Source organism: Solanum lycopersicum, chromosome 2, assembly GCF_036512215.1.
Source record: "Solanum lycopersicum chromosome 2, SLM_r2.1".
Lineage (NCBI taxonomy): Eukaryota > Viridiplantae > Streptophyta > Magnoliopsida > Solanales > Solanaceae > Solanum > Solanum lycopersicum.
The window spans coordinates 55,606,095-55,623,543 of NC_090801.1; the positions used below are offsets into that span (position 1 = coordinate 55,606,095).

At 33.5% G+C, this 17,449-nt stretch overlaps 3 protein-coding genes across 4 annotated transcripts; 1 reads left to right on the forward strand and 2 right to left on the reverse strand.

Annotated features, from left to right (window-relative positions):
• Positions 1-11: 11 nt before the first annotated feature.
• On the forward strand, positions 12-8,156 carry LOC101266389 (protein POLAR LOCALIZATION DURING ASYMMETRIC DIVISION AND REDISTRIBUTION-like). 2 transcript variants are annotated; one of them, XM_019212244.3, is made up of 4 exons: positions 82-617; positions 3,758-4,203; positions 4,306-4,506; positions 8,010-8,156. In XM_019212244.3, the coding sequence occupies exons 1-4, from the start codon at positions 338-340 to the stop codon at positions 8,055-8,057; spliced, it is 975 nt and encodes a 324-aa protein (XP_019067789.1). In that variant the 5' UTR covers positions 82-337; the 3' UTR covers positions 8,058-8,156. The 2 variants fall into 2 exon arrangements, with proteins under 2 accessions (XP_004233890.1, XP_019067789.1); XM_004233842.5 differs by lacking the exon at positions 8,010-8,156 and having other exon boundaries at positions 12-617; positions 4,306-5,058.
• On the reverse strand, positions 5,005-10,154 carry LOC104645909 (uncharacterized). The gene is made up of 12 exons (XM_026029319.2): positions 9,434-10,154; positions 8,544-8,728; positions 8,298-8,378; positions 8,181-8,222; positions 8,024-8,068; positions 7,610-7,696; positions 7,389-7,515; positions 6,764-7,285; positions 6,141-6,266; positions 5,824-5,888; positions 5,230-5,335; positions 5,005-5,140 (listed from the first exon to the last, which is right to left on the reverse strand). Exons 1-12 carry the CDS (start codon positions 10,038-10,040, stop codon positions 5,043-5,045), a joined length of 2,091 nt encoding a protein of 696 aa, XP_025885104.2. The 5' UTR covers positions 10,041-10,154; the 3' UTR covers positions 5,005-5,042.
• Positions 10,155-11,259: 1,105 nt separating this feature from the next.
• Positions 11,260-16,500, reverse strand: LOC101268639 (protein CHUP1, chloroplastic-like). Its single transcript, XM_004233144.5, has 7 exons — positions 14,765-16,500; positions 13,570-14,451; positions 13,209-13,340; positions 12,668-12,849; positions 12,442-12,553; positions 11,818-11,961; positions 11,260-11,680 (listed from the first exon to the last, which is right to left on the reverse strand). Exons 1-7 carry the CDS (start codon positions 15,536-15,538, stop codon positions 11,600-11,602), a joined length of 2,307 nt encoding a protein of 768 aa, XP_004233192.1. The 5' UTR covers positions 15,539-16,500; the 3' UTR covers positions 11,260-11,599.
• Between the last annotated feature and the right edge of the window lie 949 nt (positions 16,501-17,449).

Sequence of the window (17,449 nt, forward strand, 5' to 3'; positions counted from 1 at the left end):
ATTTTCTTTTTGTTTTTCTCTGCTTTTTTCTTTTGGGTTTAAATAAATATAATAATATTACATTTATGTTTTTTTCCAGCTAATATAAAAATAGAAATTCAAGTAATTTAATGTCATTAATGGAATTTCGGTTGCAGTCAGATATGCTCATAAATTAGTATGTGATGAATCTCGTGAACCTTTCATTTTCAAAAAATTTCCCTCCTTTCACCTCAAAATCAAATCAGTTTTTCGAAAATCGAAAGAATAAGAAGCTGATGAGTTCTCTCCGATCCCCAAAATACATTTAGATTACCACATAAGAGAGTGATTTCAGGTTATAAAACAGTAAATCGTAATGGGAAGTGGCGATGATTATTGCAGTATCTCCATTATCACAGCTAGGGCTTGTACTGAGATTAGAAAAAGAAGATCGGAAACTTGTAGCCGGAGTTTTACTACTTGTATATCGCCGAGATGGATTTTCTCCCGGTGGTTCGAAACAGGGGAGAGAAATAAGGACGCAGAGAAAGTGAATCAGCTTCAATGTGGAAGCACCAGAAATAAGGGGAAGAAGACGAAGAAGAAGAAGGAGACGGGATTTGACACCAAATCATCTACCGCATTGGAAGATCAAGGTAAATGTTCTTCACCTTGATGCTCTGTTTTGGGCTCCCATTAATATGACTTCGAGCTGCATAAAGTTCTTATTAAAACAGTGAAACACTTTCTAATAAAAAAAATTTCATTCTCAAAGTTTGGAAGTTCGAGAATTTTGATTATGAGAAAAAAAAATTATATCTATTTTATCATAATTTTTGATGGTACAGTCTGTTTGAATCATTGTTATTCATTGTTTCAAAATGTATTATATTTTACTGTGTTTGGCTAGACTCTATTGTTCGTTGTTGTTTGATGATATTTTTATTGTATGATTTGACTGCATCATACTGTATTGTAATTTATAAAATTTACCAAAATATTCTTAATAATTCTATAGTAAGAGATTTAACTAGAATTATATGATATATTATGTCAGGATATAATTAGAAAAAGAAATTAAGTTACAATAAGAACACATCAAATTAATTGTTCCATAAAATGAGAATTTTTATTATTATTCAACAACGAAATTTAACAATATAATACAATATATTGTAAATATGATAACAAAACAGTACAATATAATGCATATATGATTTTATATTGTGTATAAAAATATATATGAGTCATTTTAATAAGTAACGAAGAAGATATTACCTTTAAATGCTAAATTGTTACGACTTAAATACATGAACATATACCAAAAGATTTAAAAATTATGTTTATTCGAAATATATTTTTAAAAAAGTTTTAAGTCAGGGAGAGAGCCACCAAACGCTAAAGAGAAATAAATAATTGGAGTATACATTTCGAAAATTTAGGTGCATGGAAAAAATATCATATTGATGTCATTTAAGGCTAGGCATTTGCTCATCGTTTTAATCTATGTTTGGCCGATCAAGAGGTGAAAAGTTTATTTTATTTTTTTTGCCATTTCATATTAATTGAATTTTTGCAATTTTTTTTTATAATTCAAGATAAATGTTCCATTTTTTTTATATATTTGTTTATTTATACTTTTTTAGATGATAAAGTTCAAGAGAGTTAATTGCTTATATTTATAATTTTATTTTTAAAAATAATTTGACAATGATTAAAAAAGTAAAAGTGGAAAGTAATATTTAATTTATATCCTTATTTTTTTCCCATAATAGGTGTGCATAATATGAATTAAATGAGAGTATAAAAAAGTGAGGTACTTGATGGAACTTCTGGAAAGGAATAAATGTTTATGTGGGAAAATATTAAATAAGAAAAGAGATAATTCTTATGACCATAATGATCCAAATATAATAATAATATCTTAACTTTATAATCTGTTTTTTTTTTTGGTTGATATTCTTACTCCTTTTAATATTTAAAATTTTCTCAGTAATTAGCCATTTCCTTTATTTCAAAAGAAAATTTTAATATTAATTTTTCACTTTTGCCATTTTAATTTTTTCTCAAATAATTCTTGAAAATATAATTCATTTACAGTATAATTGTAAATATGATCAATTAACTCTTTTGTCACTTTAGAAAATATAAACAAAAAAAAAACTGTATCTCTTTTAACGTTGAATAATTCACTATTATTATGCCATGGCATAAGTTGGTCCATGATATTTGTTATTTTATAAAATTAATGTATAAATTGCAATAGGGATAATACATAAATGTATTTTATAACTTGGCTTCAAATTACGTTTATGCTCTTCAACTTTGGATGTGCACAAATAGACACTTAAACTTGTATAAAGTTGAACAAATAGACACACATGTCCTACATGACATTTTTTGTCCTACGTGGTGTCTTACGTGTATTGTGTCATATAGGAGTCATGTGTTTATTTATTTAAAAGTTGAATAACTAAAGTGACGGTTTGTGCATTATGAAAGTTGGAGGTCAAAGTTAAAATTTAAAGCAAAATTTAGGGTCCAATATATGTATTATGTCATCGCAATATTTTTATTATTATATCCTTGATAGTTAATTAGTCTTGAATAATAGTTTGACCAACTTAATAAATTAATAAGTAATTAATGTTCATTGTAATGAACATTAATTACTTATTAGTTTTCATAGATTGGTCAAATATAATCAACTATCAAGGTATAATAGAAAGAATATTATAATTTATGAATTAATTTTATGAAATATTAAATATTACAGATCAACTATTTTTAATAAGAATGACATATAAAAAAGAGCGGAGAAAGTAATTACTTGATACATTGAAAAATTACTCTCGCCATTGCACTACTCTTAAAATCTAATTCTGACAAGAAATTTCAACAAACAAATTAATAATAAAAGACAGGAAAAAAAAATAATCTTGAAAATTGAAGCTTCAATGAAAATCCATGAAAATACTCTTTTCGAAATTATTTATGAGAAAATAAATTTAGAGTCACTTTTCAAAAGATTAGTCAAACACAACTCAGATGGTGGTCTTTAAATAGATTAGTCAAATGCAAATTGTTCATGTACTTTATTTTCAAAATAAGTTATTTTTAGAAGTTTGTCCATATACTCTATCCGTTTATAATTAATTGTCATATTTTTTTTAGAGTTAAATTATAAGAACTTTGATAAAAATTTTATGATATATTTTTCATCATATTGATATGCAAAAAGTTATAATTTATAGTATTTTTCGTATAGTTTTTGAATATCTATTTTTTTTTAAAAAAATATCGAATTAATGTAATCAATTTAATTTTAAAAATTAGTCAAATTGACTTTAAAAAAATGTAACTTGACAAATAAAAGTGGACTGAGATAGTATTAATTATTGGATATGACCATGTTTGCTTTGAAATAGAAAACTAAGACATACTGCGTGGGCATTTGACCATGTTTTATCGTGAAATTAAAAAAAAAGTAATTTTTATTTTTCAAATTGGATAATGATATCTGAAAATTCGAATTTCAATAAATAAGATTCAATTATTGAATTTGTTCATTTTGCAGTAACATAAATGAAATTTCTTACTTCAAGTAGAGAGTCTCATGCAATCCATATAAGAATTTGCCTTTATTAAGTGAATTAACATGCAATCCATATGAGAATTTGCCTTTATTAAGTGAAATTTATTCGTGATATAATAAGCCTAAGCAGATTTATATATTTCATACTACATTTTGTGATTTGATCTTCCCTGAAACACATTAATCGACATATTCATGCAGGAGGCGAAAAGAAAGCAGATTCTATGAACTTAGGCATCGGATTTGGTCTAATTTATCTGTTTAACTCTACCAAGAATGAGCTCAACAAGATCGTTGAGATTCGTCGAGAAATGGAAATCCTGCTTCATAATTCCAAGATGGAGTTACAAAACCAAAGAAGAATCAGAAGTAATCCATCTGGTGCATCAAATTTAAGAACCAAAATCTCACACTATGATTCCGATTCTGTTGAACAGTTTGCATACTCAACTGATATAGAAGAAGAATCAGAAATCACTTGCAGCCATGATGATGATCACCCTTTAAACTGCAAATTGATGAAAGGAAATGGAAAGAATTCGGAAATGAACCAACTTGAAGCAGAGCTTGAAGTCGAATTAGAACGTTTGCAGTTCCATTTAGATTCAGATATTATGTTCAAATATCCAACAAAACCAGATGCAGAGGTAATCCACCTTTGAGTATAACATAACTATAGTCAATTGCTTTTAGTTTAGCATGAGCATCGCGAAAAAAAGGTATAATTTTTTATACTTGTTTTGTGGCAGATTGTGGATGAATATAGCTCAGGGGAAGGAAGCCAGAGCACAAAATTTGCAGAGGTCTACAACCCTAACTGTGGCGTTCCTGCCGAAGAATTGAAAAGGAGGCTGCATGAGCTTCTACAGACAAGGCAAGAAGAAAGGATCAAAGAACTGGAGTCAGCTTTAGAATCCACCATGCAAAAACTTGCAGACAAAGAAAAAGAGGTATGTTGGTGGAGAGACACTGCTAAGGTCATTTCTCAACATGCTCCAAGTCGTCTTTCACTTACTAAGTTGAGTTAAAAACAACACCCCACCAACCTTGAAGGAAACTTTCCAAAGCTTTTTTGGATAGAAAAAATTAGGAAAAGGTTGATTGCCTAGGAAAAGTGAACCTTTTTCCATGTATACAGTTTCATGTAAAAGAAAGGTGAAGGAAATAAACCACAACTTATATATCAAATACTAAAGTTTAGTTTGCAATAGACTGATAGTATATGGAGGCATCATGAACAATAGCATCATCACTGGCTTAATAACTTCCATAAGAAGAAATTTAAGCCCCTTTCGACATGTTTGGTGTGAGCATTTAAAAAAATAAAGTAATTATCGCCATGTATGTGGCGGCATAGAGACTACCTCAATACATAGGTTCTTTGCAACTACGAAAGAAACACATGCGTACTGTTGACTGTTATTATTGGACATGAAATATTGTTAATGCAACAACAAATGTGGGATGACCTGTAAACTTTGTAGTATTATTTTGCTCTCTCATTGAATTCTTCCAGAAGTTTCTCAATCGTCTTCCTTGATACAATTTTTTCAATCTCGAACACCCTCATCTCAGCAGGTAGACCTGCAGAAAAAAAAGCAAAATATGGCCTTCAAAACAAATATAATCTTGAGATGGATCAAGTTCTATATGAAAAAATATAGCTCACTGACCTGATTGGCGCAACGCTCTGAGTGGTAGTAAATTTGCATAGGAGTAGATAAAATGGAGCAGGCTTTTCATAAGCTCAGCAGATTCAGCTGAGACTAGAATCTCCCTCTAAAATTGAAAGCCAGGAACATGATTAGATTGCTTGAACATCCACAAAATTGTATCAAATATAAGATATATCCAGATTATACAAGTACACACAATACATAGTCATCTATGCACTATGATCCTTCATCCTAGTTTCTACCCTTAATATGTAAACTCACTGCAAATTCAAGATGTGGCCTTCTCATGTTATAGTTTACAGAAGCATGAAAAAAGAAAACAATTATAGCCATGATCTCGTTTACCAAAATCTGAAGCTGTTATGCCATCATCAACATCGGTTAGCAAGCTCCATTTGGATCATGTTAAGTTCTCTTCTGTTTCCAAATATAAGTAAAGTCGCAACAAGAATTTAGAAATAACAGATTTACATTGTTTTAGAACACAAATTTAGTACTAATCCCCTAGGCACTAACAGTATAAAGCTAAACTAGAATGATATGATGACAGACACAAAATGGAGAAAGCACTCAAAGAGTAAGTCAGTAAACCTTGAAGCTCTTCTCTGCATCATAATACCCTGAAACGATCAAGAGGATGTGAAGCTTCTCTAGTTCTGCATATACAAAAGAAAATGATTGTCAAGCCAAGCTGTGTTATCTCTCTACTGTGAAAGTTATATTTGACAGAAGAGTTATAGTAAAAAAAGTTCAAATTCTCTACCATCCCAGCACCCAGCCCCCTCATCCTGGCACACAAGAGAAGATGAACTCTTCCAGAATGATATGATGACAATTATCGTGTGATTGGTTACTGACTGAAATATTATGCTTCCAAACTGAAAAAGGGGCAGAATCAAATAACTTACGCTGGAAACTTCTTATGTTTTCAGCTGAAGTAGAGTGATGTGTTAAGAGCTCTCCTATAGATATTCCAACTGAACTCATTCCAATATTTGAGTTCCCCATTCTTGATCCTGTACCACCAGGTTTCCCTGCTTCCAACTCTGAAGGTCAGTCCACATAAATAGTACACTAAAAACGTCGTTGAAGTCATATCATGTACATGATCTCAAAATGTAAAACTCTTAGGAAGTTTCTCAAATTTTCAAGTTATCTGTAAATTCTAACCATAACATGATTACATCAATTTACTCCACAGAAGTCCGTAGACCATTTTATAGTTACTTCCCAGAAGAGTTGCTGCTATCCAAATATTTGTCAAAAAAAAAGGAGAGGAAAAACTGAGTTTGTAGCCAGATTTATCCTTGCATTAGGCAGGAAGTAGTATCAAGGAGATGCTAATTACTTTCTATAGAAGCGACTCATATCAGAAATAAATCATCTAGTTTAAAGTGGCACACATGGACAAGGCATCTATACGACAACATACCAGTGTAATCCCACAAGTTGTCAATGAAAGCTTTAAATAAAGCATGGCTTTGAAATGGAAAGGTTTGTAATTAGGACAAAGAGAAGTTGGTGACAATACCTGATTTTGACCATCTTTTAATATCTTTCCGTAAAACTTCTCCTGTTCTGGGGTCAGCTGCATCCGATTTTGGCAAATTTATATTATCTTTTTGTAAAACTTCTTGCATTTTGGGCTCAGCTGTATCTGACTTTGACAACTTCTTGATATCTTTTTGTAAAACTTCTTCTGCTCTGTGATCAGTTTCCTCTGATTTTGACGATTTCTTAGTATCTTTTTGTAACACTTCTCCTACTCCATGGTCAGCTGCATCGGATTTTGATAATTTCTTAGTATCTCTTTGTGAATTTTCTCGTACTCCGGGGTCAGCTGCATTGAGTTTTGATGACTTCTTAGCATCTCTTTGTAAAACTTCTCCTACTCTGGGGTCAGCTACATTGATTTTTGACAATTTCTTAATATCTATGTCTAAGACTTCTCCAACTCTGGGATCAGCTGCATCTGATTTTGACAATCTTTTAATATCTTTTCGAGAAACCTCTCCTCGTCTGGCATCAGCTGCATCATGCATTTTGTATCTCACTGAAAATGACAAAGTTTTAATTAGGATATGAGTCTGATCACTTGGAATTAGAAATCTAGGATAGTTACTAAATATAATGACTATCAAAGCTGCATAACCTACAGATTTCATAAAGACCATTGCATCCAAATCGACCTGCCCCATTTATCAATAAAGTGGTCATGTACTTATCCTTTGTTGTAGTCTGTGAGTTTGTCAAATTTCCAGTATCCATGAGGATACCTGCCAACTGCACATATAATCAGATTTATACAGAGATTATACAACAGAAAGACATTAGAACTTGCATACACAATGGTAAATCAAGATGTTGGAGTTAGTACCAGAAGTCGACTGAACCATTGACCCACTAGTATCTCTGGTGAAGTTAGTACAAACTTATCAGCAATAAGAGTGCAGCATGATGCCTCCTACAATTAATAAGTACATATAAAAGGTGTCAAGCGAGCTTATAAGAACAATCATTTGGTTCCTTCCTGAAAATTTGATATGCTTTAACACATGAACCTTAGACTAACTCAACCACAAAAGCTAGCTCATGAGATGACAGTACTTTCTCCAACGTCTGCTAACTCCTGCTATAATTTCTCTTCTTATTCTTAAATTCATAGGAGCACAATGAAGTCGAACTTAGTGCTGCTTAGCAATATTAATCTCTGTTAACTAGTTTAAGAGGAAGCTGACATTTATTGGTATGTTGACTTCCTTTCATATTTGTAACAGATTGAGAAAGATACCTTCCCAATGGTTACAGCAGCAACTGAAGAATAAGGTGTATCTTCCTGCATAAACAGAAAGATTAGATTATAGCCTCTCTATTAAACAGATTTTATTACTTGACATGACACAAGCATAATGGAGATGCAAAAACAAGAAACCAAAATAAAAGTAGACCTCTCTGCAATTGAAGATTTCAACCACTGCATCCTTTAATGCCTGATACAGTAAGCAGTATGTAATCATCAGTTAACTCATTAATAGGAATTCAGCACCCTTAAAAAGAATGCGTACCTCCTGATTAGCTGGAAGCTTGCTACAATTGACTAAAACAAGTTGAAGACTCCCATATAATTCATAGTAGGACAGGTCAATCTGTTCAAATAATATCAAGTTATCAATTTAATAAGAAAAAATTAGTTGATCATATTTAGAGTATATTCCATTCCTGGTTTTCATTTACTATGTGGACGTAATTCTAGAGAATCTAGACTTAAATTTCATTTCCTTTCCTAACTTTATATATAGAATAGAACATACCTCATCAACGAAAATTAAGGAAGATTCATCAACAAAGCAAGAATCAAGTAGCCATTTGAGCTCAGCATGAGAATGAACATCCGACCTTTTCATGTTGATGACAGGCACAGTGCATAACTTGTCATCATTTAATGTTTCATTCAAGTAAAAAGCATACATTATGGTTGAAGCAACAGATCCAACATCTGCATCCAGATGCAAACAAACTTACAATTAAGCTCAACCAGTGTAAGACTCAAATTGTCAGATGGTCGCAGACACACTTCCCCCCTGAAATTGACTGTTCTCTAAATTAGGATTTGTTCCTTCTCTACTGCAGTAGATGAATAATGCCACAGGACTATATAAGCTTATCAATTCTCTTTTTTGTTGTTGAATTTGCTTCCAATCTATGTACTTCTAGTCCTATAAAGTGGTACTTAATGAAAGAGATAAATTTAAACAATTTGCAAAATCTGGAAAACAGCTAGTGCAACTTTCTCAAAACATAAAGATGAACAATCAGAAATACTAATGCATTTACTAAGCAATATCTGTACTAATAATGAAGCAAACTTGTAAAATCAAATGTGATATTACTAGGATCTACTTCTTCAACTTTAGGCTTAGACCATTTGTTACTTTGTGTCCAGAAGCCTCTTACTCTGTTGGATTTTGCACTCATTTTACTAAGTTTGTGTTTTCAGTTGGAGACATCCTGGATCCAGAATAGTATTCTTTGCCTAGTATTTGGATAAATTTGTTTTCTACCTTGTTTAAATAGAATTGAACATCAAGAAACTGGTCGTAATAGAAATTGTGCATGATCCAAGGACTTCCATCTGAGACATTGTAACATGTTAATACGGAGATTACTGTTATTTAGACAATGAATGGTTCATGGATGTTACCACAGCAGTCCGGTCCAATCACTGCATGCAAGAATTGTGATGGTACTCCTGCACTAACATAATCTCTTCTTGCCTTTAGAAAAATATTCAGCCTGTGAATTCCTTGACATGATCCAAGAACTTCCATCTGCGCTGAATTTCCACAGTAGAACGATGCTGCAGATGGAGGAAGTGGAATATCGGAGACAGTTCTACTTTTCTTGGTCACAGTGTAAGATCTTTCATAGGCAGGCAAAGTCAAGCCACCAGGTGAGTGGTACTCTACATCAGATGATTTTGGACTAGACTGAACTGAAGACTCATCTACATCATGCAGATCAATCTTCAGACCAGTCCGCGGGCTTCTCACTGGAGGGGAATTCAATTTGGATGCTGCTGACCACCTTACAGATAATGACCGACCAAGAGATTCATGTATACCTTTTGAAGCTGAATTAGGAGAGTGTCTATCATTATAAACATCATTTTCAGATAATTTCACAGTAATTTTTTTCTGTCCCCTGTTACCAACATCAGAGGCTGACCTCGTTATATCATTTATAGTGACTTTTCTAAGGATGTCTAAACCACTTCCTTTGTTAATGGCTGTTGTTTCACCTCTTCGCATTCCATCGAAATAAGGGTCATCTCTGGCACGTACACATTTTGCCTGAAAGTATAGCAGAAATAGGTAATGTAAGTACTAATGCAGCTATCGGAGACCACAGACACACACTTAATCAGGTACAAATTCAATAGAGCACTAAACTTTGTTTTCATCTATGCTAGAAGTAATATCATGAACTTTTATTCTGCCTTAATAGACTATAACATATTGGGACAAATGATGCAGTTTATGGGAACAAAATCTAAAGCATGAGCTCCAAGCTCGAGCCAATGGCGGAGCCAAACTTTTCATGAAGGGGGTTCAAATTATGAAGAAGTAAATACACGAAAAAAACCAAGAGGATTCAACATCTACCGTACACACATAAAATATATCATTTTAACCAGGTATACAAGTGTAATTTTCCACCGAATGAACTCCCTTACACCCACGTGGCTCCGCCCCGGGGGCAGCATCATAATTATTAGTTCCTCTATCCCAATGTAAGTGGCATAGTTGGAATTTCAAGATTCAAACATCAAAACTTTAATTTTGAGTTCGAACCTAGAAGATTCAAGTTTTTGAAATAAAATTAAATATTTGAAAACTATGTAAAAACTTCTATGAATCACAATAATTAATAATTGAAAAAACATTTTGAAAAATCCGGAAAACTTGTCATACTCTTGGAATTTCAATTTGCGTCACATAAATTGGGACAAAGGGAGTAATTTCTAGAGCAGCCAATGAGTGAACCATGAGTTTCAGATATCTGTTAGGAAATCAAATAGAACATGTAAAAAGGAGATTCTAAAAGTACATGAAAAAGGGTCTAATAAAAATTGAACTTTGAGCTACAAAAATGTTAACTTCTCACTTTCTGAAATTTCGCCATTGGAGAAGAGAAAAATGATTTTGAGAAAGAAGAGAAATAGTCTGTCAAAGATAGGTAGAACCAAAGGCAACCCAAATTTTATGAAAAAAGAATTAGAATGAGACGGTTAAGAGTAAGAAAAAACAGAAAATAAAGCCAAAAATAGCATCTTTGTGGAGTCCGCCATTGCAGCTGCTGTTATCATACAAGACAGTTGAGCCAAAACAAACAAATCTTGGACATTTCGTTTATTATAATCTCTTTAACACATTCTTGAATGTTTTCGAAAATATTCTTTCTACATTTACACATCACCCTACTCGGACCCCATTACACTGATTTATGAAAATAATTAAGGTCCAAAGATAACGTTGGAATTATATGTTATTTCATCAAGCCAATTAGTAAATTGATATGATAGAAAACTTGCATAAAAGTTCTAGCTTTTTCACCAAGCTTTCTTTATATAGAATATACTGAAAACTTGAGATCTGATCTTTCTACTTCCATCAAACCAAAAGCAAAAAATTGGATACAAAAACATGAACCAATTATCAATGATAAGGAATATCATTGATGTCAACCATGTTTCCACAGAGACCTTCTATTTTTTCTCTAATACATATGTGTCAATACTTGGATTGATGGTTACTGAGATGGTAAGCCCTCTATCAAAATTGTACTTCATCACAAAAATCTTTATCTTCTATTTCTTGTTTAATGAAAGTGCTAGGCCTCGTAGCTCCTCGAAAGCTTGCATAGTTTCTGCATCAAATCCTCCTGCAAACTGTAACAATGGAGATAAAAACTAAACTAAGATGACATTCACAACAATTCAATGCAGGTGAATTACCAATCTATTCTTCATCTGTAGTAAAATCCTGTTATTCACAACAAGACAGCATTTACTAATATCAGACAAACCTGATGAATCCGGAAAGCAAATCTCACTCCTTGGAGTAGCATGTAGTCCATGGAAGTGTCTTTATCTAATGGTCCTTTGGACTGAAGCTCCGCAGCTACCCTCTTCATGTACACCTTAGCCAACTTCACAGAGCCAAACTTTATCTGCATAATTTCTTTTGAATTAAGTCCCAATGCAAAATGACAACTAGATATCAAGAAAAAAGGTACTGTATTTTTTTGCTCAGTATTCTGCAGAGGAGGACTTGCACATATGCAAGAATGAAACTGGAAATAGATGAGCAATTTCAATATTGAAATGTTGAGATACTGAAAATGGCATGCCAGGATGTAACATAAAGATAATGTACAATCTTGAAACTCATCATCTGTCTCATATCAATTTCTCATATTATTCGGATTCCCTTCTGGTGGTGAACTATATAACATGCATAATACAGTTCACTAACTTCATAAATAAAAGTTTTTTAGGACAATTTAACATGTTAGCATACTGCTTAGTTGTGTACTTCCAGTTCCGGCTAGTTATATCTCATTAGATACTCATTGTATCATTCAAGCTCTATTACCATTTGAAGATCTAAATCAATAGATTATTTTCTACTTGGAACAGTCAGAACTGACCTTGCTTAATATCCCATTATCAAGCATCCAGTGTGTGGGGATTTTGAACTCTTTGCAGTGGCGCATCAATGAGTCTCGTGTCCGAAGAAGGTTATAGACACTACGTTCCATCCTGCAATGTGAAGATTAAATTTGGACAATTAGGTGAAAGATTTAACTTTCTTGGCAGAAAGACAAGGAGGTACCAAATTATAACACTACTTTACGACAAAGTAAGAGGTCATACTTCTCTGACAAAGAAATCATCTTCTTTAGTGCAATATCACATGGCGATCGAGGATCGTCCTTGTAAGTTGAAACTTCATTCTCCAACTTCTTGAGATCTCTATATCCAAATGCTGCCTCCCTTAGTGTATCTGCTTTTCTCTCTGGCCAGTCAAAGTGCTTTAGTACTGCCCTTTCATCCACCTTCAGAACAGTGCAGGCGCAATGATCAAAATTAACAGTAAATTACAGACTGAAGCATCTATTTAATGTGAAATGAAATATAGCAGATATAGTTCCTCAACATTTGGTAAAATTTCCTGAGAACTGCATTTTGCTACTAAGAATTCAATTGATAATAATTACTGAGCTTAATGTCATACCATTACAATGAACTAGGATAGATGCATGATTTTTCTTTGAGTTATTCTTCATTTTCATATGAATAATACCAAAAATTTTAAAATGAGACAATAACAAGCTTTTCGTTGCTGTGACAGTAGATAAAGGCATTCTTCTCTATGCTGATATACTTCATTAGATAATTAACACATTGAACTTACCAGAAAGCAAAGTTCATCATCTAGCCATTTCACAAAAGCAACCACGTCCTCGATGTCTGAATAAACTGCATTATTGACCTCTGCTATCAGGGAAATCACAAATTCTGCTTGAGTTTCAACATCTGCCCTTATCTGGAAGTGGGACAATAATATGCAATCAGGAATAAAATTAAGTCCAGAGACTAAATGAAAAAATCTGAAACTTCCTTATTGCTGGACTAGTAATCAGAAAGGAAAATCAGGGAAATCCAGATACAGTGGATATCTCAAGTCCTTGAGTGCAATTTAGTTGGTCATTGATATGGTTAGTGTGCCTTATTGGCAATAATAGAAATGAGAAGACTAGAGAGGAAGAACTTACAGCCAGCAAATAAGATGATCTGTTCTCAATTTCACCGATCATGCTACTACGAACGTCTGAAACACTTGACGCATCACATACTCCTCCATTTAATGAATCCTTCCTCGAGTCTCTCTTCATCAGTGAATGATAAAATTCTACAACCTGAGGAGCTCTCTGTACCATGCCTGATGTAGTTTTCGCCATAAGTTTTGGAGGTGGTGGGGGAGGAGGTGGGGGAGGTGGTGGTGGAGGACCAGGAACTTGAACAGAATTTTCTCCTTCTTCTTCAATTAAAGCAACAGATGAAGGCCTTGGAGGGGGATTAGGAATCCGCAAGACACGTTTCTCGACCTCCAAAGGATTGGTTAATTTATGTTGGGAAACAATAGGCTCAATCTCCTTTTCCACTTCCTTGGAACACATAAAGACATCTGATTGCCTTCTCTTATTAAAAATCAAGTCCTCAACACAAAATTTTGATCCACTTATCGAGTGCCTGCGAGTAGAACTTTGTGTATCCTCCCAACTATGATTAATGATATTGTCCGGGCTCCCTACTTGTTGCATATCTTCATCAGTAATAGGCCACTTCTTTAGCTTCTTAACGAGGCTTAACCTCCTCGCACTACTACATTTTGAGTCCTCATCACTATGATCATAAGACAAGCAAAGTGATTCCCTACTTTTCTCACTACCATGAGGGCTAGAAGTCTTATCACATGTCATGGACGAGCAGCTGCGCAACTCTTCTCGCAAACATGAGTTCACCCACTTCAAGTAGGCAAGCTCCTCAACCTCATTCAACCTACTCATTTGAAGACCCTCAACTTGTTTGCAAAGGTTTTCATTTTCATATCTCAACAAAGAAGCCTCTGCTTTAATGTGCTCAATTGTATCTCCCTGATAAGAATAAAGTGAAACAAGATATAATCAAGCCAGCCAATTACCAATGTTAGACAAATTCAATTTTTTTCGATACGACAACAACAACAACATACCCAGTGTAACCCCACAAGTGATACGGGTTGAACCACATTTTTCAGTATATCACTTGAAAACAATTAGAGAAAACTATGCATTTTAGGCATATACAGCCAATTAATTCATCAAGGTTATTCAAATTCGAGATATCAAAACTGGGTTTCCAAGAAAATGCAAACTGGATATTCCTATCTCATATTAGTTCAATAAGACAAAGTAGTAAAGTAAATACCTCTGGAACTTTTCCAACAATGGCTAGCTGGGACTCCATGGAAGACAGCCTGCAAGATATATCTCTTTTCTGAAGCTGGAGCTCCTTATTCAAGCGCCTCAACTCCACAACCTCCATTTCCAAACTAGTCACACTTTTGAAATCTTCCTTATTGGAATTCGTATCTTGTCTCTCTCGAGCAGCAGTCAATGAACTTAATTGATGAGAAAGGACTGCCTTTTCACATTCCATCAACTCAACTTTCTTGGCAAAGCTATTAATCTCACTCTTCTTCCGTTCGAGTTCCCTCTCGAGCTCAACCACCTTTGGACTCCTCTTAAATTCAGATAATTCAGCCTGCAATTTCATTTCCCTCCCCTTTGATTCTTGTAGCAAGTTCCTCAAATGATCAATTTCATTGAATAGATCACGCGAACCGGAAGATTTAGTCCTGTGAATGTTAACTGTTTGAGGATGAACTTGAGAGGAAACGACTGAACAAGACAAGTCTCCCATTAGAGACCTCTTCACCCTTGGCTGCGAAATCCCAGAAGAGTTCTTCTGGTTTGAGTTTTCGTTGCCAGGAACCAACTCTTTCTTGGCATGAATTATGGTCTGCAACTTGGTTTTTTTCTCCCCTGAGAAACCCTTCACAATTTGAGAACCCCAAGAAGATCTCACTTTTGACATATTGTTATTCCCTTTTACATTGCTATTACTACCCTTTGGTGCCTTATTTTGATCAGCAAATTTTGAAGTTTTCACTCTATTCTCTGATGATTTTTCCTCCCCCATTATGAACAACTACAAAGACTCCTCACCCCTTCTACTCTACACCTTGAACAGTTATAAACTCAGAAACCCCAAGTTTCCATGGATTAAACTCTAAATCCCTGAACATACAAATGCAATTTTCTCATCAAATAACTAAACCCCAAGTTTAAAGCTCAAAAATGAAACCTTTTCACCATAACATTAGCTCCCGAAAACAGAGAGCTCTAAATAGGTTTCTCAAAGCTCAAAATAGACACACAAAACATGAGCTCCAGAAAACAGAGAAATCCTAAATTAGTTAATCAAAGCTCAAAATTAAAACTTCTACACCAAAACATAAGCTCCAGAAAACAGAGCACTAGTTAATCAAAGCTCAAAATTAGAACTTCTACACCAAAACATAAGCTCCAGAAAACAGAGAACTCCTAAATTAGTTAATCAAAGCTTAAAATTTAAACTTCTACACCAAAACATAAGCTCCAGAAAACAGAGAACTCTAGATGATTTTAGCAAAGCTCAAAAACTGAAACTACTACACCAAGTTTCAGCATTGATCATCACAGATATCAAATGGGGTTCTTCAGTTGGAGCTCAAAACCGAAACTTTATTACTATATGTAGTCTCTCTCTCTCTCTCCCTGAAAAGAAAGTGGACCTCAAATTTAATAACCTTCCCACTATAAAATCAATTACCCTCAAAAGTTCGAGAGGTTCCCCTCTTTGTTTAAGCTGAAAAACTCAAATGGGTTTCACAGGTAATTCAATTTTGACGATTCTAAAAAAACCCTTTAAAAAGAAAAAAAAATTCACTACTCAAAAGCCAAGAAAGCTTATGAGTCGTGTTGTCGTTTCTGTGATCGTGCGAACAAGACGCTCCTCTTTAAAGAGACAAATCATTAGTTGAAAATGAGAGAAAGAAAAGGCTCATACTTTGAGGATTTCACTATACATTTCGAGAGAGAAAAAAAAGGGAAGCTTGTCGCAGCTTTAATGGCTGTTTGAATTTTGAAATTTGAATTTGTTCTTCTTCCTGCATAAACTGATCTTTGCCGTAGGATTTTAGTTGGTCCCACCTGCTTACGTGTGATGATCTTAGATGAACGGTTGAGATTAGAAATTTAAGAAAAATGTTCTGCAACGGTCGATTAATTTGCAAAATTAGTCAACTCTCCCACTACAATTTGCTTTAAAAATCCTTTTCAAACTATGCCAAATTTTCATACCTCCTTCCATCCCGTTTCATAGTAGATTTTGATGTTGAAATTTAAAGATTTAAATTTTTGAAAATGCAATTTTAAAAATTTAAATTTACATTTTATTTGAAAAGGAAAACATTATGAATAACAGTTCGTGTAAACTCAAAAATTAGTTTAAGCTAATTTTTGACTACTGAAATATTAGCCTATCAAATATTTGAAGATAAATTTACTCCCAAAAACTAACTTCGTCTTATTTATTTATTGTTACTTCCCAATCCAAAATAATTATTATTTTATATTTGGGCATATGATTAAGCAGACTTGCGTCCATAGTTCCGTGTAATAAGATCATACCGCTAAAATTTAAAGGTGAGTACAAGTGGTTATATTGAGAATGTTGTATGGAGTAAGAAGTAGAGTGTTAACCGATCAAGAATTTTATATGCTGGAGACGAAATTTAAATCGTAAGTGTCTTATTGGAACACTTTACTAAGAAAAATAAAAGATTAGTAATGAAGATATACAAGATAAGGTAGAGAGTAGTTTCGATGATAGACGAGATATAATAAGTGAGACTTACATAGTTCAAAACATATGAAAAAAGAAAGCTTCTCTCTATGGATGGTTCAGGAGAAATAGAGGTATCAAAGAAATATTAAGGAAATATGAGCGGACATGACATGACCTAATTATAATTTATCGAGAACATGATCTTAGAGATAAGGGTATGAA